At 44.4% G+C, this 23,375-nt stretch overlaps 1 protein-coding gene across 1 annotated transcript in view; it reads right to left on the reverse strand.

Annotated features, from left to right (window-relative positions):
• Positions 1–4,999: 4,999 nt before the first annotated feature.
• The window catches only part of ALDH1A3 (aldehyde dehydrogenase 1 family member A3), a 34,594-nt gene continuing 16,218 nt past the window's right edge, over positions 5,000–23,375 (reverse strand). Inside the window, 9 exon segments of the mRNA XM_088539674.1 lie at positions 5,000–5,148; positions 6,598–6,672; positions 7,841–7,998; positions 10,224–10,388; positions 15,588–15,772; positions 16,496–16,598; positions 19,621–19,734; positions 22,448–22,495; positions 22,497–22,577. Of these exon segments, the coding sequence (XP_088395800.1) occupies positions 5,076–5,148; positions 6,598–6,672; positions 7,841–7,998; positions 10,224–10,388; positions 15,588–15,772; positions 16,496–16,598; positions 19,621–19,734; positions 22,448–22,495; positions 22,497–22,577 (1,002 nt within the window). The 3' untranslated portion in view covers positions 5,000–5,075.

Here is a 23,375-nt window from a genome sequence, read left to right on the forward strand (position 1 = left end):
AAAACTCCCTCTCAACTTTTACCTTTCCTTTTTTTTTTTTTTTTTTCTCGTATAAAGCCCTTTTCTGTGCGCGCTCGCCCCGCCCGGCGCCCCCCTCAGCGCAGCCCCGGCGCGGGGCAGGTGCCGCCCGCGCTACCTCCTGCCCGCGGGCTCTCCGCGCCGCCGCCGCCTCCTCCGGCGCCGCCCGCCCGCCTCGCTCTGCGGGGCGGGAGGCGGAGGGAGGAAGGAAAAGGGAGCGGGGCAGAAGCGCCGCGGCGCCTCCTCCGCCAGCGGCCCCGGCGCGGGGTCAGGGCCCGCCCGCCCGTGGGCCCCGCCGTCCCGGCGGCCTCCGCGCCCGGGCCGAGGGGCTCCATCTTGTGCCCGAGCAGGACCCCCAGCCCACTCACACCGTTTGTGGCTTTCCCCCCCTTTTTTAGTATTTCTTTTCTTTCTGTGTTGGTTTCCCAAAGGTCCATCTGGAGTTGTGGCGGCTGAAGCGGGAGCAGCCCCTATCTCTCCAGTGAGTTCCCAGGATGGCGTCGTTGTGGCGCCCACCCTGTATCCCCAGCCACGCATTCCCCAGGGCGCCTGTGCAGCCTTAGTGCCCGTGCTGGTCGTTCAGGCGTCTCTGTTTCTCCACACAGTCCTGGTTTTAGAAGTGTTGATGCACAATGTATTTGAGCCCCTCTCACGGCTTCTGCTTTAGGGAAGAAGGCGAAGCAAGGTTGCCCCCTTCCTTCAGCAGCCTCGAGCTCTCCTGTGCTGCTCCCGCCTTTCCCGATCACATTCCCTTCCCTTTCCTGCAACCAAGAACTCTCCCAAGCCACGCACAGCTTTTCCCCACCCACTGGACGTGCTGCAAGCACCACTTTTGCATCCGTTTTCCTTCACTGTTCAGTCAGGGCTCTGCCCTAGGGTGTTTCTGTGCTGTGAGGGTGGAGGTAGATCGGAGGATGGGTCTTTGTCGGTGCTTTCGCTTGGGTTTGAGTGCCCGTGACCCCGTCTTCTTGCTGCAACGTAGCAGCGCTGCCCCTTTGGCACCTGTTACACCAGGCTGCTGCCTTGTAGGCGTCACAGCCTGGCTCTTGTCCAGACCTTCCTTACAGCCTTTTCAGACCAATTCTTGGAAAAAAAACACATCACTTGTTTTTGTCTTTAGTTTGATAAACACTGTAATTTCCCTGAACAAGAATTTCTCCAGATAAGCAAGCTGAAAAACATTTTTTTTTCTTTCAAAATTCCATCACTGGCTTATGCCTCCATCCGTTATATCCCTCACTATCATTTCTTTGCAGCTCCAGTTTTCACTTTTCTGATGGTCAGCATCAGAGCTTCTGAGCAATACTGTTTGCAAGTGCAGAACCTGCAGGGCTCTGCCTTATTCTAGGCAGGGAGCTGACAGGTATTGGTGTTTTTCTCACATGTGCATGTCAGATGCAAGGAGAAAACACTGGGTGAAAGGCAGGGATACCAGTACGTTCTCCCTCCCTGCTCGCGCGGCACGTGGGGGAAATGAGATAGGAACAGGAATGGGTGGAGCAGAGTCATGCAAGCAATGGATGTGTCCCATGGGGTTAGCGAGCCGGACCAAGGCGGGAAGCCTCATCCGGCTGCATGGTCCCCGGCCCCTTTGGAGTCTTCCCTATCGGGCTCACACCCGAAGGGGAGAAGGATCCATCTGCCTCGGAACTGGACGAAGTCGTGCTTCCCCCTGCAGCTCAGCTCGCCTCCCCCACCCCGCTTACTGGAAATGGCACCGCTTAAGAAGAAAAAGATGATACAGCTAGCACATACACGATCCAGCTTTTCATTGTGGAGCCCTGACCGCACTTCACCACTTTACTTCCCTTGCCCGTTTTAAAATAGGCTATTCTTCCCCAAAATGCAGAAGTGAATTCAAGTTCAGATTCCCTCCGGGTCCCCCCGTGAGATACCGAATCCCCACATACACAAGCACACGAACACACTGCACATTCAGCCCTCTAAAAGGTACCTTGAAGTTTCCTTGCCCCTCGTGAGCCCAGGGCATGTTCCTGTTTGGGGAATCCTGCTGGGCCGCTGGATGGAGGGGAACAGACCAGCGCTGTTTGGGGAAGAGCCCCCTGCAAATGGAGCAGGACAGGGCCATTTTGTTCTAGACACATGAAACCTTAATCCTGTCCAGCGCTCACTTTTATTGACACAATGGGCCAAATTCAGAGAAGAAATGAAAAACAGAGACTGGAGGATGGAGTGGAAGTACCATGCTGCTGGAAGCGATCCTGAAGTTTGCATTAGAGGGGCTAGAATTTTCTTAAGGCACTAATCAGCGTACACAAAAGTTACAGTTACTTCTCTGTTAAGAGGAGTAAAGTCAGTAGAAGTGTGTCCCCCCATCAGCCTTGGGCAATATCAGAACAGAGCATATAGAAACTATACCACAAAGTTAAAACATTTATTAGGAACAAGAGAACTATTACAAAAAGATACACATATTCTAAATATATACATGAGGTTTAAACATAGGATTTCCATGTAACTATAAAAATACATTAGATTAACTGTATCCTAATTTATAAATATAGTTCTTTTCTTAAAAAAAAAGTAGTATTTCATATGAAAGCCTTACTGTGCAATGAAGGAATATATACCCTCTAAGGGGTTACTTTAAAGTTAGTGTCTAGTGTTATATAACTTAGAAAATTCAGTGTGTAGAGTCAAACCCTGATTTATACAATAAGAGATACATTGACTTTTTTTAAACTTGATAGGGAAAAAAAAGAGGTGAAATATACATTATACATATAAAGGCAAAATACTAGGATTTTAAGAGTTCCAGATTATTTCAATTTCAACTGTTGTTTATCAGAAATGAATATAGAAGCTACATCAAAATAACCAGCCTTTTACTATTTGCCTCACTCCCTATTGTCTGACTGCAGCCCTAGAAAACCATGAGCTAGGCAAAAGTAAAACATTTGTCTGAAGATATTTGCACTCTAAGTGTATTACAAAAATAGAAAGTTATTTACAATTTACCCATTTGGCCTTCCATGGGGTAGGGAGGACATTTTCGTCACTGGATGGGGAGATTGGCCTGCGGCAGCCCCGTCCCGTGTATCCGTGGGCAGACAGGCACCTAGGTATGCACAGCTCTTGCAGGGAGGGCGTTTGAGAAATTAGCGGTGTCCAAGTGCAATTTTAATGTTCACTAATGAGGAAGTTTAGGCCCGTGCAGATGTTCTCCTTATTCATCACCACCCACCTTCCTTCCCTCTAAAAAAGAGGTCCACACATGCAATAGCACTTGTACTGACCGGATACATCTCCGATGAAGGGAAGCTGCTAGTTAAATCCTTGCTTGGTTCAGAGAATAGAGACATAACCTGCATTTCTGCTTCGAGCCCTGACATCTGGAAGGCTCCAAGCAATGATCTATGCCAGGGCTCTGTAGAGACCTGTAGATACTCACTAAGGAACATGCCTCAGGTTGCTCTTGGAGGACTAACCCAATGGGGTCAGCTGAAGTTCCTCACCAGCTGACACCACTAATTTCCACCAACTTACAGCCCAGAGATGGAGCTTCCCATGGGTTTTTCCAGTGGTTCTTCAGGAGAGGATCAGGGTGGGTGAAGGAACTTAGGAACCAAACACAGCATGTGGCTTTTCATTAAGTTGAAGTAAGCAATGTCTGGGCATGCAAAGAAGTTACTGAAGGACATATCAGGGCATAAACTTGAGAGTGACAGCCGCTCCATGCATGCTATTTGTGTGCATGCATATACAGCTGTAAACAAGAATAAATTTAAGGTAATTTTTCTCTCAGTGAAGATTCACCTTCTCTCTGCTTGCCACAAGATGACGGCACTCACAGGGCTAATTACTGCACAGCTGCTGACACCTTTAAGTCCAGCCATAGGTAACTGGTTTGTACACCCACATCTTTAGCATTGAGAATGTGCTCGGGAGCACCTGCCTTTTCATCCCGCACTTTCAGAAATCTATTCTAAGCTACATTCATAAGGGAGAAAGAAGCACAGAGGATAAATTTTGAGTTATTATGTGAGTTTTACTCACATAATTAGCTCTGGCTCAAAAATGAGGAGATGTCCTCACAGTCTGAAAATGACAGAGAAAGAGAGAGCAAGGCAGCTTCCTGCAGCTCTTTTGCTCCTTCCCGCCCAAATCTGAAAGACTGGCTTGGGTCTTGGTACCCTGGATGTTTTCCAAGGGTCTCCACCATGCTACATGCTTAGCGTTCAATTTTGTGTCATCACGGTAAGTACAGTGCAAAATCCTCTTGCAGAAAGTGCTGTAGTGAAGCTTTGAGACACTGTTGTGACTCATCTGGAGCCAGAGGGGCTAGCAACTCAATAGATCACATTTGTAGCACGCGTGTGCATGTACACCAAAACATCTAGTTCAAAGGACACCTTAAGCTCTAGCTATGCTGGGTGAAATACTGGCCCCAAAGTAGTCGTCTAAGAAACTCCCACAATTTCATTCAGGGCTAGAATATCACCAGTATGGGGGATCCGTGCATCTTTAGAGAGACCAAGAGAGCTCTTTCAAACAGAGTTGCTTTACAGAACCTTCCGTGAAAACTTGCACTCCCATCCAAAACTCTGACTGCAGTCGTCAACTGTGTCAACTCCAAACTCTGTCGCTTCAGTTATCCTGGCCTTACCGCTCAAGTCCAGGTGCGCCAGCGAAGCCCGCTGGCCTCTGAAGGTGTTCACCAATGCACACTAATGGCACCAGAAGTCACCCTAACATGCCATTGATGTCCAAGTCCTTCAGGGGCACAGCCTGAAAAGCAGATGTCCTGCAGACAGTGGCCAGTATTTCAAGCACTGGTAGCACCCACATACGCAGCGGGGACTTGCGTAGTCCAAGAGTGTGCTGTGCTGCCAGGAGGGTCAGTTAAATCAGCGTTTGAAGAGCCAGGTGACAAAATGGAGTCCAGGAGATTCAGTGTTTCTAGAGGAATAAGGTAAAATGTGTCTCCAAAACAAGGGCTGTTTCCATTTTCCTTCCTACCCCTTCCCTCCCCCTTGCTCTGAACACGTCCCCCATGTGTCACATTCAGAGTGTCAGCACTTTTAGGCCTTCTGCTTTCACGGACTCTTCTGGGAGAGTTTAATGGTGACCGTCTTCACTTCAGTATATTCTGCCAGAGCATATTCACCACTGCAAAAGAAGGGAGAGGAGGGAAAGGGACAAACAGTTGTAGCTTGTTAATATAGATCGCCCTAAAATAAGAGGCTTCCACACAAGTGGAACTTAGTCACAGATCAACAGCTGCTGTAAACAATATCAGACCATTTAAAACCAGATCTGGACTAACATACTCCAGCTATCATTTTAGCCCAATGTATCTAATTATCACTGTGTACATGCACACATATACATATACTAATGCACTCTGCCTGGCATGAAGGAAACACTGATGCTCCTGGCCACAGTAACCTGCATGATGATGCTAGTGAAAATTGAGTAGCATTGTGAGATCCTGTAGAAACATCCCATGAATAGAGTTATTGGTGATGACACAGTAATTATAGTTATTCCTTCATAGGAAATAAGCTTCTGTCTACAAGATACCAAATATCAGGGGGGCAGAGTGGGCTCTATGATTCAGCCTAGAAAGTTGCATTGCTCCAAAAATGCCAAGTGATGTCAGACCAAATCACTGCATTAGGTCTTAGTTGTTGGGAACTGGCACCCTTCCCATGCCTTGCCCAAGGGACAACCCCCTGACATCCTTTAATTAGTCAGGCAATCAGGCAGGCTAAAGCATAAGGTCTCAACATGTATATCCCTTGTGAGGATTCATTCATTTGCTGTGCTTAGCATGTGAGGCATCTGAACAACTCGAAGCAGCCCACAGATAAACCAGAGCAGCTCCTGGAAACTGCTCCTGGAAATACATCTGCTTATGAAAGAAGTGCATTCGATTCCTCTGAAGAGTTTTCCAAGTGATGTAATAGAACCTGCCTCTCTGCTGTAGAACAAAATTAAGATTTAAACCTATTTTTCAACTTTTCCTCTAGCTTACAGGATGACCTGCTTTTCCAATTATTATATGGAATGTCTGGTGGCCATGCTGCAACAGATCAGGCTGCGGAGGAGGGCTTGAGAGTCCTTCTCTAACTCAATAGCAAACCTGGAACATGGCAGGAGGAATGAGCTTGGAGATTGTTCTTTTAGCTCCACCTTGAGAAAATCAGGGTTCATAAGAGATCCAGACAGGATCAGTGATAGGGCTGTCAAGTGAGATGCAGCTAGTGGGATGCTGCATAAAGGTGCAGAGCTGAGGTGGGGATGAGCAGCCCCAGGCTGGGGTGTCATTCCTCTTCCTTGATCTGAAAATTTAATGAAGGAAAAATGCAAGTGGAATTGACTGAACTGCGAGTGTTTAAGGGTTTATAAAATAGATGAAAGACTCCCAAAGGCACCACTCATGTTCTCAAATCTGTGCTTTACAACCATGCTGTACTGCAGCGAATGTCCTAGCACCTCTCTGTGCAACAAGTTTCAAGCCTGATGGTTTAAAAGCAAATTCAACATTATTCTCATCACATCACAACTGTTACTGTACCTATCACCACATATAAACAAAATATTGAGCAAACTTACAGCTCTCTGCCATTGCCTGACATTTTAAAGCCACCAAAAGGAGCCTGTGCATACAGCGCATTGTAACAGTTGATCCTGTAATAAAAATATCAATTGTCAAAGACAAGAAAAAACAAGATAATGACAAAAATAACACTAAGAGAGGCTGATATCTGTCATTTTTTCCACAGTTTGATCACTTAAGAAATTAGATTTTAGCAAAAAAATATATTATTATGCTACAGAAATGAAAAACATTTGAGTGATATTCAGAATCTGACTCCTGTCTCACTTCCCAATCCCTAATAGCCAAGTCATTCATGCTTGAGCTGGAATTGATGCTATGTTCTGAGTCATTCTTAGATATAACAGAAAGCCCAACCTACTCCCTAGTTTAAACAGAAACAGATTCCAAAGTGTCCAAGTTCACCAGAAGGCCAAGTAACACTCATAAGCAGACCCCACTTTCCAATTGCGGGTAGACAAAAACAGTTGGACTGTATCAGAGCTGGACTGTGGTAAACACTGAATTGCTAGAGCTGACACTTCCTCAGCATCCTGGTGAGATCACATGGCTGAAGCAGGCCAGGGGTGGCTTGATGCAGCGGCTTGTTGCAACCGATGCAACTTCAGGTACAGCACATGTAGCCTTCAAAGCCCAACATCCTATCTTTTATGTAAATATTATCTGAACAGACAGATTTTCCTGGTGCCAGCTCTTAAAACTGATCCTAGGTACACACCCAAATCAGATCAAATTCCCATCTTCAGTGGAAAAAAGAGAAGATTCCATTTTTGTCTTTAAACCAATACCAATATATTATATGTTTGCGAGCAAAAATATCTACTTGTGTTCAAGACAGTGATGTGATGCCATCTACTGCCCATACTGATTTGTGCAAGGTCTAAGAGCTGATCTAATGCTACCTAAAGATAATCAAAATTGCATTTTTCTGAATACTATGGACTTTGGAGGCTATCATGTTTAGTGAAACTTGGTAAAGTCCCCTATCAAATTCAAAATTTTGCAGAGGAAAAACTACCCTGACTGAATGAACAGTCCATTTCTCTCCAGACTGCCTGGCCTTCTCACCAGCTGATTTTGATGAATGCATGATGCTTCTGAGCAGAATATCAAGAATTAAAACAGCCAACTAATGCACCAGACCTCCAGCATTTAGACAGGCTTCTACATTAGAGATCCCTTTTCCCCTCCCAGCAAAAATACACAACCCAGCTCGCACTCAGGTCACACACTGCTTACCAGACAGTTCCTGACTGCAATGCAGAAGCTAATGTTAATGCTCTGTCCAGATTCTTTGTGAACACAGCGGCCGTGAGTCCATATTCAGTACTGTTGGCTCTTCTTATGACCTCTTCTATACTCTTGAACTTCATAATTGGCTGAACTGGTCCAAAAATCTGTACATTTCAATTAAACATTAGTACATGAAAGTCTTTACTACTTGCACTAGTTTTAAGTAATTAGAATCAAAAGCTCTGCTTGGATACTGCATCTGAAATGTTAGAACAATCCTAATATCCTCCAGAAATCACTGATAGAGTCTCTTGGGAACTACCAATGAAACTGTCTTCAAAGGAAGTACAGTGATGTTCTGTAAATGCAAAGATCCAGCAACTAAGCTGCTTTCTTCAGATTCTAAAGGCTTTGTAATCTACGTGCAGAGTCATCTATAACAATCAAAATGAGCAGAGGTTTCACATGATTCATTCCTTCTACATTTACAAGTCATTCTCCTTTTGGACTCACTAGTAGAGTATACCCAAGAAGTAATTAATAAATTTCCGTTTTTGCAAGTGCTCAGGTTTATTTTTGCTTTTGTAAGTGTAGGCAGTTTATTTTCATTCGGTGCAAATGCTGTGTATGTGCTTCCCCACAAACTTGGCATCCTGGCTGCCAATATAAAGGCATCCTGCACACACAGTGCTTTGTGATTTCTGGCACAGAGTCTCTCATCAAGTCTAGAACCAAAGGCAGGGCAGTTTTCTGGCCTGTGTGGTCTTGCAGGGCAACAATCCCCTGCTGAACCTGAGATGCAGTCTCACCTGTGCCACCTTGAGCCACTCAGGAATTTGCATGGCCTTTAAGGCTTATGCAGGTGTTTCAAAATTCCTTCATTTTAGAAGGTCCAGGTAATTATATGGAGTCTTGCTCCTAGGCAAAGTAAGAATGTGCATTTCCAACAAAATTGCAAATGAATGAAACTGGATGAGGCTCATGAATCATGACTCGGGATTTGGAGACAGTTCATTAAAAAAAGAAAAAAAAAAAAAAAAAAGACCTGTCATGGGATTTTCAGTTTTTATTCCCTCTATTTTTAGAATGTAACTCATGCTCAGACTCACGGATATCTTTCCCAGGTTCCTTAGAGACTCTGTGGCAGATCTGAGACATCTAAACATCTTGCCAGGAGTGAAGAGTAAGCAGCCCCATAAAAAGTGCTGGGCTAAACTATAAAATACAAGTGCCAGCTGGACCTTGGCAACTACTTATTTTCCATTGGGGAATATGATGAAAAGTAGATTAACTATATTTCAAAGGAACATCACAAGATCTAATCACATGCAGCTTGTTCAATTTTTCTCCATATGAATAATGAAAGCCAGAGTATTAGATCTGCACTTTGCTGGTTTTGGCCATATTTTCATGCTGGAAAAAAATGGTCGGCCTCGGGAGATTTCAGCACGAGAACAGAATCTGGGATTATTTCAGATGCTAACACTACTTGGGAAAAGATTTTTGATTGCGATAGAGCAGGGTTCATTACTTCCCTACTCACCAGCTTTAGGTCCCAGCATTCTGGTCCCACCTTTCTGCAACTCTCTTTTACAAAACGGTGGAGCAAAAACCTCCACCCTCCCGGACTCACAGTCTGAATGAGCAAGGACATTAACGGGGCCGTTTCATGTCTCTAAGAGCACTTGGCATGCACAAACATCAGCCTGTTTAGAGCGCAAGAACCCAGCTCTGTCTCAAAAACCTCTCAAGCTATGGGGCAGAAAAACAAAGACATAGAATTGCTCCAGCCTGCAACAGTTTCAGTTATTTCTTTAAAACTTCCAGACCACAGATTCGTTCAGAAATCCCTCCAACACCACTATTTGCTATTCAGAAGCAGTATTTATAGCAGCCATGTCTAGGTAAGGCATATGCTTATATTTTGCATTATATCAAATTCTCCCAAAATGGGACCCAAATGCTTTAGGACAGTATTATCCACTATGTTAATATCTGGGTTTGTTATTGTATGGTGAGCAAACTCACAGGGCTATTTCCCTTTTTAAAAACAAAACGAAAACAGAGAAAAGCAGAAAGGTAGTAGGAAAGTGATGGCAATTAATTACACAGGGAGATAAAAAAAAAAACAAAACTCTTTGATAGTGTTTTTGCCTGTTCTGGCTGTCCTCCTTCTGTCACATTTGTTCCTCCCACTCTCAGCCCCCAGATTAAAGCCCACTTTGCAGATGCACAGATTTCATCATTAGGTGCCTTTTAGGACACCGCAGCCTGAAATAACCCTTCTGTCAGGTTTTCACTTCAAACCACGGCAACGTCTCCTTTCTACAACTGCTTTATCATTTACAGGGGTAAATGCCCCTCAGGGTTCTGGTTGCTTGCACTGTACCTCCTCTTTGGCGATGCGCATGTTGTCAGTGACCTCCGAAAACACAGTGGGTTTTATGAAGAGGCCTCTGTCTTCAATGGCAAGACCTCCACATTCCAGCTTAGCGCCTTCTTTCTTCCCGCTTTCTATCAGTTCCAAGATTTTGTCGAACTGTTTTTGGTCAATCTGTCAGGCACAAAAGGAAAGGAAGAGCAGGGCCTTTATTGTCACTGTGTTTGAGACTGAACCCTGCTGGAGCCACCTCAGGGGGTTGTGTCTGCAGGGTACTGTACACTGGGTAAGTTTACATCTCATTTACCATTCTAAGATGTGCATTCATACAATGAGTGGGGGGAAAAATAGGACGTGGGCATAGCCCTAAGCCATGGAAAATTCAAGGTGAAGTTACATGTGGTGGATTCATTTGATCTAACAGTTTGCTGCTACATGGAAGGGGTCTCCCCACTCTTCCCCTTCCTCCACCTCCCAGATAGGCATTTCCAAGGCTTAGCTTACACGAGCCCTGGGACGTTCCTAATCTTCTCCAGGCCCTGATTTAGCTCACTAGCACAATAAGAATAGTCTGAGGTGGGTTTCTGCTGGACTACCAAGCTGAATCAGCTCAGCAAGGGGTCAGATGAGTAACAGAATCAGCGCAAAGGAGGAAGAAGCAGGATAAATGTTAAGCCAGCTTAGCTATAACATGCAACTTCACCCAAAGGCACCTGGCTCCAGCTTGAGAGCTGGAAGAACCCAACCAGCTCTCACTCTATCTCTCTCCGCACAGCCACAAAGATAAGCCCTGTTAGAGGAGTGGTTTCGGAACAATTATTGCACTGAAGCTATATTGTTAATATCAGAATCATCTTTCACATATCTTTGAGATCAGCAGCATCCCAGCATTTTCTGCTTTTCTGAACTGGCAGGACTGCACCTCCATATCCTCACTTTTAATTGCCCAAACTGCTCACCCCCTTCCTGCGCCGGGAGGCCCCGCTTACCCCACAAGCCCCCCGAGTCCCGTGTGCTGGGAAGAGATGCACAAACCCTCAGCCCTTGTGAGGGCAGTGCGGGTACTCCTCTTGTGCCCACACATAGTGCTATATCGGTGGGTTTCAAACAAAAGGATGTGGCTATTTGCATGTTGAGTAATTGAGCCATGAAGCACCCCATCACAGCACGCTGCAGGTGGGAAAAGACTTACAGAGCTGTTTAAAAAACGAAAAAAAAATCTAGTGAAAACCTGGAGAAATTCCTGGAGGCAAATTATACAAAAGATCCTGCCACTGGGGCTCAAGGAGCAGGCTGGATGGTTATTCCGAATGCCAATTATCTCTAAATGCTTGCCCCGGTTCTATACCCTTCCCTAGGCAGCTGCTTCTATTTCAGCAGAGCCAGTTGGGACTGTTTGAATATCAGAGCTTCCACACACAACCCCTCCAGATTACAGACTATATCCTGTTCCTTGTTAATCCCGGCCACACGCAATCCAAGTTTTTGAGCATTTAGGAAAAGATCAAAGCTCCAGGAGGGCGTCCTTTGGGTCCTTCTGGTGCAGAGGGAACATGGAGAGCAGCGCATGTCCTGCCACACAGATGTGCACACCATGAGCCCTGTGGACAACTCGGTACTGAGCGCTCATGTTCTCTTGTGTGTAAAATGAAACCAAAGGAAACATTTAATACACGTTACTCCATGAGAAAACGAGTGCCCTCACGCAGGCTACAGGGTATCACATGAACAGTTTGGCAGGTGTCAGACATGTTGTCTGCTTGTCCAGTTGCTTCGTTGCCAAATGTAAACAATATCTGCAAGTGCTTTCCATCCTGGCATGTCTGTGATCCAGATCCATCTAGTTCAGCTACTTCACATCACAGAAAACAAAACAAGGATATTTATACAGCTGTAACTTGTTGCAAGGCAAACTATAGTTAGATGAAAAGACACCAGGGAAAGAAAACATTTGTAAAAAATGGCATGCAAGAGGAACTGTTTTTCATTGTAATTAGAGCTTGCAAGGCTTGCATAAATTCTGCCCCCTACTCCCTTATTATTTATAGTTTAATTTGAGTATTGATTTCTATTGAAAACATATGATGATGTAGAGAAAATTCTACTATTAATCCATCTAATTCAAAAGAGAAGAGGGCTCTTACAAGATCATGGTGATGCTGAGAATTCCCAGTTCTTCACATTTTCCTTCAAGGCAAGACTGCAAGAGCAGTTTTTCCTTTTCCTAACCTCTCATCTGTAATCTTAAAGAATAATCCCACACTTGGGTTGAACAGGCTGCGGTTACATTCTGCTCTCATAGCTCTGTCTTAAAGTATACAAATATCTGTAGTCTAAGAAAAATACTTGGTATTTAAAAATCAAGTGAAAAGGCTTAGGATGAATAACTTGTGGCTACTAAGTGCTATAGGGCAGCTTTAGGGCTATTTTCTTCCTATAGATGAAGCCAAATAGTCCCCAAATCGCAGGATAGAGTAAGACTAATCTAGTCTTGTTCTAGTCTAATCCCTGTTCTCTTCTATTTGGACTCGGGTCTATTGCAGTCTGCTGCTCACAGTTTTGGAGTACACTGGTTAACCAGTTTGCCGCCTGTGCACATTTACTTCATTATTTCCTGTGACACAACTTCCAGGAATCCACTTTAAAAAATGCCCTGCATGTACATTTGAGGTTGGCACTGCAATCAAACAGTCCTGACCCCTCAGGTTTCTTGTGGTGTCCTTTGAATTCCCAGCCAGGCAACACACTCAGACTCACGTGAGCTCTGCAGAAGCCACAGCAGCAGCACGTCTCATTTCTGCACAATGCTGATTAAATTTGACTTAATTTTGATCAGAACAGGTCAGTTGGATCAGCATAACTCACCCTGCAGCCCACATAGCCCTTCCTCCAGACCCATGCCATGAGCATCCATGCCAATGCAAAGTATTCCGCATGAGGAAACTGATTTGGGGAAAAATCTGCCTTTCTTCCCCACTCGTGAAAAGGCTGATTTATACCAGACTGAATCACCCAGTTCTGCAGTCCGGTTCAAAAGGAAGAAGCAGCTGCAGACAGGCCCATGTTTTTAGGAGCAGTTTATATCAACTCTGGCGGGGCGGTACTGAGTGTCACCCCACGCTGTCCTGTTTCACATGGTCTCTGCAGCTGCTCCAAGCACTATGCTTAGCCAAGGCCTCGCTTGGTTTCACAGAGCATGAGCCCAAAGCCTGCACCACTCAGCATCTCCTGCACCTGCCTTGGAACTGTCTAGGTTCTTTGGTCTGTTCAGTGGCTGTAAACTCTCAGAGTTGATATAGGACCATAAAGATCACGGGTTACAACCATTTTCAACCTAAGAGCTTCTCCAATACCTTCACGCTGTTGGCTTCTAACCCAGTGATCGTCCCAGAATAGGGTCTATAGAGCACAAGGTGGCCCATTTTCAGTAACACTACTCCGCATGTTCACCGTGACCCACAGAAGAAGAATAAATGCAGTGACCTGGATCTAAAGCAATTCAGTTCTGAAGGAGAAAAGGAAGCTTTTTTTTTCCTGGTAATTCTTCCCCTCTCTGGGGGTTCAAAACAAAACTCAGCTCTAAGCACAGCAGCTGACTTCAAGAACAGAAGAGAACCTGATGCAGGTCTTTACAGCAGAAGGGTAACTTTGGGGTAGGGGGTGCAAACCTTTGCTACGTTTGGAGGTTCTTTGAGCCCTTGTGACACTGCATCATTTCACTCTTCTGCATTTTTAAGCTTGAGTTCCTGTGTGTTGCATGTCACAGCACATGCTCCAGTGACCATTGCAAGGGCAGAAGTGATTGCTCCTTTGCATTGGGAGCCACATGAAAGCTTGGGGTTAGCAGTTTCCTCCCACTCTCACTACACCTTCCTCACCACTGGGTTTGACAGTTGGCAGGCAGACAAGTTCATGCTGGGGGAGTCCTCTCTCTCCTAGCTACAAGTGTAACAGCTAAAACAGGATAAAGGAGGAACGGGCTGTCTTTGCAATCTCACCACTTACCGTTACCTGTTATCCTCACTTACCGTTACCCTTAATTATAGCTCTGTTGCAAGGAGTATCCCTTAGGCACAGCAGCTCTGGGAAGTGCTCTGACAGGCCCTGACAAGTGCTGGGGCAGATGCATGAACTGAAATTAGCAGCCCAGCCCTACATGTTCTGCTCACCCTTTTAAAAGCCCATAAGTACTCCCTGTTTCAGGGAGTGATTTCAGGCACCGTTCCTGTGAAGTCAGCGGTCTCTATCAGAGCAGGCAACCGAAAGGGGTCCCCGTGAGACCCACTATAAATGCAGTTCACTTGGTGCTACTGAAAGCAAGGCAAGGCTTAAGCTGACACTGCTTCAAAAAACGCAAATAAACCTGAAAAGCTGAGAGCCCTGAGCAGAAGGTAAGGGCAGACCCTGGAACAATTTGAGGGTCAGCTTTTCTCTGCCGAAACAGGTTCCAGCACATGAATATTTCCCTAGCAAGGCAGCTGAACAGTTTGAGATCTCCTGGGCAAGTTTTAGGGCTAGATGCAGCCCCAGCTCGAGCAGGGGACATGCATGATCGTATCCCCATGCACACGGATACGCAGGGAGGTTTTGCCACATACGTATCAAGTGTGGATAAGCCAAGAGCCCCAGATAGAGGCGGATGTCCCCAGGACATCCCTTCTCTGGGGAATCCTGTAGCCCTTATCAAGGTAAAAAAACATAGTACTGGGAACAGCTGACCTAGGCTACAGCTTTCTGTGATGCCCCCTTTTGTTTTAGTAGCAAATAGCAGCATTATTTGAAGGGCTACCCTAGCATCATCTTCCTCCAGAGTTCTCCAGCACAGCTCAGAGCACTTTGGAAGGAAGAAATAAGATGAAGGCTCTAAAGCATTGACAAGACTGGCTGTGACATTGGTTTTTCACGGTTCTTCTTTCTAATTCAGCTGAAATCTCACCAAAGGATCCTAAGGCAGCAGAAGAGGAAAGGGAAAGTGGGGACTCCTGGGCCTCTAGGCTCTAACTACTTGTCATCAGCAACACAGCCCAGTAGCTGAATGATGGTTTCTGCAGCTGCAGTCATCTGTGCCTCTCCAATCCTCCCTGAAACAAGTTTTGTATTACTGTGCTAGGGACACGAGACAGCGCCTTGCATAAAGCTGGCTAAGAACTCAATTAAATACATTTGTGTTAAAAAAAAGAAATACAACATAACATTTCAACAGTTGTGATTAATTGGTATTTAAAATAGAAAGAAAAATAAAGCCATGATACATTACTCACCCCTCAGGGCTTCTGCTGGGACCATATTCACAAGGATAATATTTATCCAAGGAGAATTAAATAAAAGCTTAACCAAAAACCAAAGGACAACTGTTCTCAGGCACACAGTTACCTGGGGCCCTTGTTCAGTTCGGGCATCAAAGGGGTCTCCAACAAGTCGCTTCTTGGCGTACTCCACGCTGCGCTTGACAAACTCGGGGTATATCTGCTCCTCCACGAACACTCGTGAGGCAGCCGTGCAGCACTGCCCTTGGTTGAAGAACACGCCTTGATGGGCACATTCCACTGCCAAGTCCACTGCAGGACAGCCCAGGAAGGAAAAGCATTACCACATGCACAGTTTCTGCCTTGCAGTGTTTCCAGACTTACTTTTTCCCCTGTTTTTTTCTTGAAAGCCTTCCTTAAAAGCTGCCAAAAATGGCCAAGCCCATTAAGGGCACTTGCAAGGCCTTGCACTGCCCTCCCAACTCTAGTTTGCCATGGGCTCCAACACCTTCTTCCACAAGGTCTCGTTCAGGGTGGCAACTAGTTTTTAATTCCATGTTAGAATTCAAAATTCCATGTTAGAATTCTATTATGGATCCCTAGACGCCCTGTACGAGTTCCTGCAGAGTAGCTTCACTAGAGATTGTTTAGAAAGCAGTGTGCCCTTCTGCTAAGCAGCTCAGACCAGCTTCTTGTAACGCTCCCCGTTAACAGACTGCACAAATACGTACTGCTTTTAACCTACATGTGCTATGAAGGAAAGTGGAGAGTCCTTTCCCCAGGCCAAGTAAGTTTTTAAAATCACTTTGATACCTCAGGTTAAACGCACCTCCTAGTCCTACTCACTAATGTTAGAGAAGCACATGAAAATGACAGAACCACAAGAAACAAATCCTGCAGATCCTCTAGGAGCAGAGGGAAGGAAGGAGGAAGGAATACCAGCCCCGGTAGCTGCCAGAGGACCACAGAGGCACCCAGGGCACACTGCACTCGTACCATCTCACAGCAACCGCAGACGCAGCAGCCTGTACTCACAGTCCGCATCTGCGCACACGATGCACGGGTTTTTCCCTCCAAGCTCTAACGTCACTCTTTTGAGGTTGCTTTTGGAAGCAGCTTCCTTGATCAGTTTTCCAACCTGTAGTATTGAGACACAGAAAGAATAAGGCTGTTCCCCTCAAAAGTCTTAATGCAGTTTGTCATGTGGGATGCTACCAAGGGCAGAGGAGCCTGGGGGTGGCTGGAGCAGGCGCAGGCAGGGACAGCACTCTAAGTGGTTTGAGTTTCCTACTGCTCTGATGTGTGGGCTCAAGATCAGACCCAGAATTATCATCTCTTTTAGGCAGATACAAAATTACAGGCTATGTGGGAGAACTGCAAGAAAAGCAGTCTGAAGTTATGTCTTACCAGAACTGCAGAAGAAAGTACTTATGACACTGGACAGTGCAAACTATTGAGTAACTGCCTGGCACTCCATGGGATTCCAAAGTTAAGGAGGAAAGAATTTTATGTTTAAAATGAGATCTTGCCAAGGCAGTGATAAGAATTCGCTGTTCCTACCTGCAACTTCTCTCATACCAGAAAGTCATATAGTGATTTTGACATTTAGGAGAACCCCACTTCTTTCTGACAGTTCAGGCTGAGCTACTTCACACACAAGAGTGGCTGAGACACGTTCCCCTCCCAAGCGATTACAGAGGATGATTATGGAGCAGATAAGCTCTGGCAAGCCTTGCTCTGGCACCTGCAGCCCAGGAACCTGCTCTGACTGGTAGAATGTATCTGGCCAACCTCTCCTGAAATGAGATATACTTTTGTTTCAAAATTTAATCAAAATGTATCAAAATGATTTTTTCCCCTCATAGGAAAAAAAAAAAGGTTAATTTTAAATATTTACCCCAAATTATGACTGGCCTACTACATTTTTATACTGAAAACACAGTAATAAGAATTTCTCTTCCATTTTCAAAGTATTGACTTCTTCACAAGAAGAGTGCAAATCAGGAGTCAGCATAATTTAGTAGTCTGCTGCTGCCAGAAACAGTATGAGTTAATTATTTGGGAGCCTCAATTATTAAGGGGGTTTATTTTTCTTCAAGTGTGAGCCTGGCTTTAAGTTACTCATTTGATGACTTGTCGTCTTGTATTCTATCTTTGAACATGGCAAACTTAACTTAATTTCTACCTAAAAATATTACTGCAGTGGCATGGAGCTGTGAGCAAGGAAGGCATGTTGCAGCTGGCTGGCAGTTCCAGGTCTGCATTTCTCATGTACTGCCTTTAAAACTCAGGCAAGACTCCTGGTACAGATCATCCCCAGTCACTCATGCTGCAAGATGCACGTAGCTTCACAAGAGTCATTGCTACAAGCTAGTTATCTAATGAGCACTGAGAGAAAGTAGAAAATCTAGATGGAAAAAGTTCCATGCAGTTTAATATCAGTATTTCCAGGCTGGCATTGAGCCCAAGCCAGGGCTTAAAACCTAAGTCAAAATGTATTTTATATTGGCTTCACTTTCTGGCTCAGAAACAGTAGCATAATGCTGCAAATACTGCAGAGATGCAGTTGAACTCACAGATGGGTGGAAGGGGAAGAAAAGACTTCTAAATTGCACATGCATTAGGAGAAAGTCTCTCCCCCTTGGTGTTTCCTGCACACCTAGGATTAACAAAACAAGCATGGTGCTTCCTGTAGGAGCTTTGTGCCTACAGGCTCCAGCAGCTGAGACTCTCCTTCTACTTCTAATCCAGTGGATACTTTTTCATTAAAAACCCAAACAGATCCATGTGGGCTGGATGAATCTATAAGCTCTATTGTTTTCACACAGTCAGAATCTAATCTGAGCTAAAAGTTTCTAATCTAGGATTTGGAGAGAAGCGTGTATGTCGGTAAGCTCCTAGATTAGACCAACTATCTAGAGAGTAAAAACTCATCGTGAACTTTTATTTTATTGTGTTCACATTTGTTCCCATGCTCTCTACACAGAAACAGAGGCTTAACAAGCCTTCTCCTATGGGATAGGCTGTGCAGTTAGCATGTACACTAAACCACTAGATGGTACTGTTGATAAATGCAAACCATACAGTTTGAAGCACCTTTGAATGTTTAGCAAGTTACCTTTATCAACCAAGAATACCTTTCAGGGTAATTTGTTATCATTATGCAATTGGATTGCACTCTGCAGTCATGAACGAAGGCGGAAGAATGGATGAATTCAGCAAATGCTCAGCACAAAAAGCATTATCAAGGATATAAAAAGGAAGACTGCATTTGTCTCAACTGCATGGCTGGTGTGAACATTTCCATTCCTTGCCCACAGCCCCTCTTCAGGGTGTGGGTGTGTACTGCAAGGAAAACCTACAGCAGTGAGTGGAAAAACAAACATTCACATTTCTAAGCAATTTTTCCTTAGGGAGTTTGCCGCAGCACGCCATTCCTACGCTCAGTTCCATGGCCTAGGCCAAGCACTGTGCTCTTTTCTCCTGTGTAGGTACAGGGGAGGATGGCTGTAGTGCATGGCAGTGCAGAAGTCTCACTTCTCCCCTCTTTAAGCAAGGCAGCCACTTACAGGAAAAAAAACAAACAGAAGGTGCTTTACTGTGCACGTCTTAAAAGGAGCCGAAATGTTAATGCCATCCACGTCAGCGGTGGAAGCTTCAGGCACTGTGCCATGTTTTTATTTAAGCCCCAGTTCCTCTGAGGCAACTAAAGCCCAGGAAGAATTGTTCAAGACTGACTGACATGTTTTCCAGTTGCACACGCTTGCAGGGCAGGGCTGGCAGGCAGGCTTGCCCAGAAGCTTCGCTACGTCAATGACGTGATGTTGGCCCTCTTGCCATTGCCAACATCGATGACATGATGTTGGCTCTCCTGTAGACCCTCTTGCCTATGTCAGAGCATCTATTACTTAACAGGTCTTACAGAAACGTGGCAGTTTGGCAAAACCAACTTAAAGAGGTAAGGGATTATCACAAGTGCAATAATAAAAGCAGCTGGACCTGAAGTAGACCAATTCCAAATGCTTCTCGGAAATCCTGTCACATAAGAATGATAGAAAACGGTTTTAGTGACGCAGAAAATCATCCAGTCTTCTGTGGCTGGCAGTTGTAGCAGAGAACATACACAGGAACAGCAGACATTTGAGAAAGTCATCACCTACCTTTGTGGATCCAGTAAAAGCGATTTTGTCAATGCTGTGATGGGTAGAAATGGCAGCTCCTGCTGTGGGGCCATAGCCTGGCACAATGTTCACCACACCTGGAGGGAAACCCACCTAAAAGGAAGTTAAATAGAGCTCTCTAGGGAGGAATTTTGAACACTCTGGACCCTGTAGCACAGTTCTCAGGAAGCCTGAATTAATTGCACTATGTCCTTGCGGGTGAGGACAAACTCTACAAACTATCAAAGTGATTTCTGCAGCTTTGCACTCTTAAGCATCTGTAGAAAGGTTCTGCAAAACCCATTCATGTCACAGATCACTGAGCAAAACACCTTAATCCTTCAGTAATTAATGGCATCACCTGATTCTACTAACCTCACTGAAATCAAGCTCAGAGCAAAAATATACTTTCCTCTATGAAAATGCAGGGCACAAATATGAACACTAATATGTATTTGACATGCCTAGTTTATGTTAAAGTAATTTAAGACATATACAAATATACTAGATACTGAAAGGTCTGGTTTTCCCAGGTTGTAACATGGCTGCTTGCAACCCACTGGAGTAGACATGACTGAAAACAACAGCTTTGGCTAAGAAATGCCAAGATTCAACAAGAATTCTTGGAGGAGGCCCAAATTCAAGTTAAAAGAGAGCGAGTATTTTGGCCAAACTTGGCCCCCAGCTACTGCAGGGCAGCTGGAGCCAAGGGGGAACCGAATGAAAGTTTGTTTTGAACAAAGGTTGACATTTGTGGTTCTTCAGGGGCCAGAGGGATTAAGGAGTCAGTAAAATCTCACTAGAAGATGGGGCTAATAAAACAGAAATACAAGAGCAGATGGTAACAGACTAATGCCAGTTTCCACCACATTTACAACCTAGATTAGTGAAATAGTAATTTTGCCAAAAAACACAAATGGCAAAACCTGAGGTGAAATTCTAGTGCAAGGAGAATCACAAGCCTTATTGATACGTGTTTGCTTCCTGAAACAAGAGTTTCAAGGATCATGCTTTTCTAGGCTGGGCTTTGCCTAGTGCTGATTGCAGAGGCTTTTTCCCTGTATTTCTTAACAACAGAATTATAGGCTATAAAATATTCACTTCATTTCTTGTGGCTTTTAAATATAGAATCTCAGTAAATGCAATTGCTCCTTTCTAATGCAGAAAAAAAGAAGTAATTGCAGCTGTAATACCTCACAAAAAATTATCCTGATAAGACTTTTTTTTTTTTTTGCATAAATTGGAAATGCAGTCTGAGTTCTATGTGGAAGTGACAATGATAAAAGACAGTTTAATAGAGTTTACATTTGGGCTAATCAGTTTTGAAGTAAACACTATGCACTGAACTGCACAAGTAATGGGGTTTAGAATCAGTAGCAAAACCACAAGGAAGCAAAAAAATCAGGTCACCCTGAACCAGAAAGATTTTTTTCTGTTTTTCAGCAAAAATGAAAGCCAAACTGCTTTGCTCGACCCAAAAATATTTCATTCATCTCAACACAGGCAAAATAGTTTTGCTTGTGTGTTAGCATCTTCTGAATCCTTTTTAAAAGTTCAAAATAAATAAATAAATAAAGGAATTTTATTCTTCTGAAAAAAATCCTAAGAGTTTAGCCAATTGTTTGTTGGCAGTAGCAGAAAGCAGCTTCAAATAAAATTAACTCTGCTCTAATTACACCTCTGCTTTGAAGTACAACTATCAAAAACAAACAGACTAGATTTTTAGTTAAATAAAATAATTTCACAAGAATTAGATGGTTCTTTTGGCAAATGTTACACTTTTGGGGAGAGATGGAGATCAGAGCCAAAAGGACAGTAGTATGACAAGGAGTCATGAAAACTGCACCCTACGCTCACTCATTTAGTGCATTATTATTAAGTCAACTAACTGCAGGAGAAAGTCACTTAACTGGAGTAGTTTTGCATACTTCTCCCGGCACAGGAGCCCTAAATGTCATTTATTAACATATCCTTTTACTTTCCCCCAGGCTAAGCCAAGAACAGATAGGATTATCATTAAAATTAGACTAGACTGCTGAACAGACTTTACTAGCTGGGAGGCTAAAGCATCTTCTGGCCTAGACTAAATGATGCCGTGTTATGCAGAGCACATCTAGCTTTGTGCCTGTTCATGCTGGACGTTGCTTTGTGTCATACAGCACCTTTAGCTTTTGTTCACTGTTAAATATACAAGGTTGATGCTGTACAGACCAGTCCAGGAAGATGCTGTGCACCTCCCATCACCTCTGTATGCTGAATAAATCTGAGGGTACCTGAGGTCCTACATAACAAGCCCTAAAACAGCATTTTGAAATCCCAACCTGTGATTTTCTCCTTATATCAGTATGCCAGGTAACTCTAAAGATCAGACATAACTGAAATGATTAATGAAATGCAAAAACTTATGAAGAATAGTTTCCTGTGGCACTCTGGTCATCCCATGTCTAAAAAGGGCACAAGCACAACACTGCTGTGTAACCATTCTCCTTTTGTCAGATCCATGTTGTCTAATAAAACTGAGCTGTAGCCTTTCCCTTGCTCAGGAGGGGAGAGGACAAGACAGACATAAAAGACCAGTTTTTCTCTCTCCAGTTTCCTTTTACTGCAGCAAAACCTACAAGTTTTGTAATCTTTGTTGCCTCCCAGCTAGCCACTGCCAGACACCAGGTTCTCTGAAAGAAAAGCCTGAAGACATAGGCTGCTTCCATTTTCCTCTGAAAATCTTTAATTTAATGCAGCCTAAAACCCCACGGAGCCAATTCAATATGCAGGCTCCCTTGTGACCTTAAAATTACAGTACCTGGACGGGGTGCTCAGCTCTCCTTACCTCCTTGATCAGCGAGCCAACGTACAGCGAAGTGAGAGGAGCTTGTTCGGGCCGGCTTAATAACCAGCGTATTCCCACAGCACAGAGCTGGTGCCATCTTCCAAACCAGCATCAGCAAGGGGAAGTTCCACTGCAAGAACAGCACGTCAGTCAGAACAGCCCTGCTCAGCCACCTCCTTGCTCAAAAGAGGCATTTTCCCCACCTCTGCACAGCTCAGGGAAAAACAAGCGACTTGGAAAATAGCCACAACGAGCAGTGTTTGCTTATTATTATGCTTGCTTGGACTACAGATTATATCTTCCTCCATTCCCAAGCTAATCCTGTTAAATCAGGCAAACACACTGCATGATGCAACTTCATTCTTTACAGGAGTTAGACCATACTTTAGAGAGGATTTCTGCTGTTCACAGAATCACCCTGGGGATTCTGGTGCAAGACTTCTGTGCTGCTATGGGGTGAAACTGAAAGAAACACAGTTTTCTGTGTAACCATATTAGCTGAAAAGTTAGAAGTTGTGCAATATCATCCAATTTGGGGTTTATAACTAGAAAACTGCAGTGGGTTGTTCAGCCATGGGGATCCTGGAGAGGCCTTAAACTCCCTTTAAATTGTTAATTGCTCCTTTCCAATTAGTGTTCTTTTCTGGAATTAGGATCCAGTCCACATCAGTTTCCTCTGTACTAATCTCTTTCACGGTCATGTCTTATTTGTAGATCTTGGAACCTAAGCAAGAAGTGGAAAATCTAACTCAAGCAAAAATCTCAGAAAGGTCACTTGGCAGCAGAAAGGTTTTCTTCATTAAAAATAATTAATATTGCTTCAAGGATGATGGAAATAGGCCAACAGTAAGGGGACTTCTTGTCAAGGCTCAAGCCAAAGGCCTTCAGCTATCAAAGAAGCCAAGTATGTTAGGAATCCACAATTTCA

Source organism: Tinamus guttatus, unplaced genomic scaffold (assembly GCF_059628265.1).
Source record: "Tinamus guttatus ecotype Peru unplaced genomic scaffold, ASM5962826v1 Tinamus_guttatus_pri_ptg000004l, whole genome shotgun sequence".
NCBI lineage: Eukaryota > Metazoa > Chordata > Aves > Tinamiformes > Tinamidae > Tinamus > Tinamus guttatus.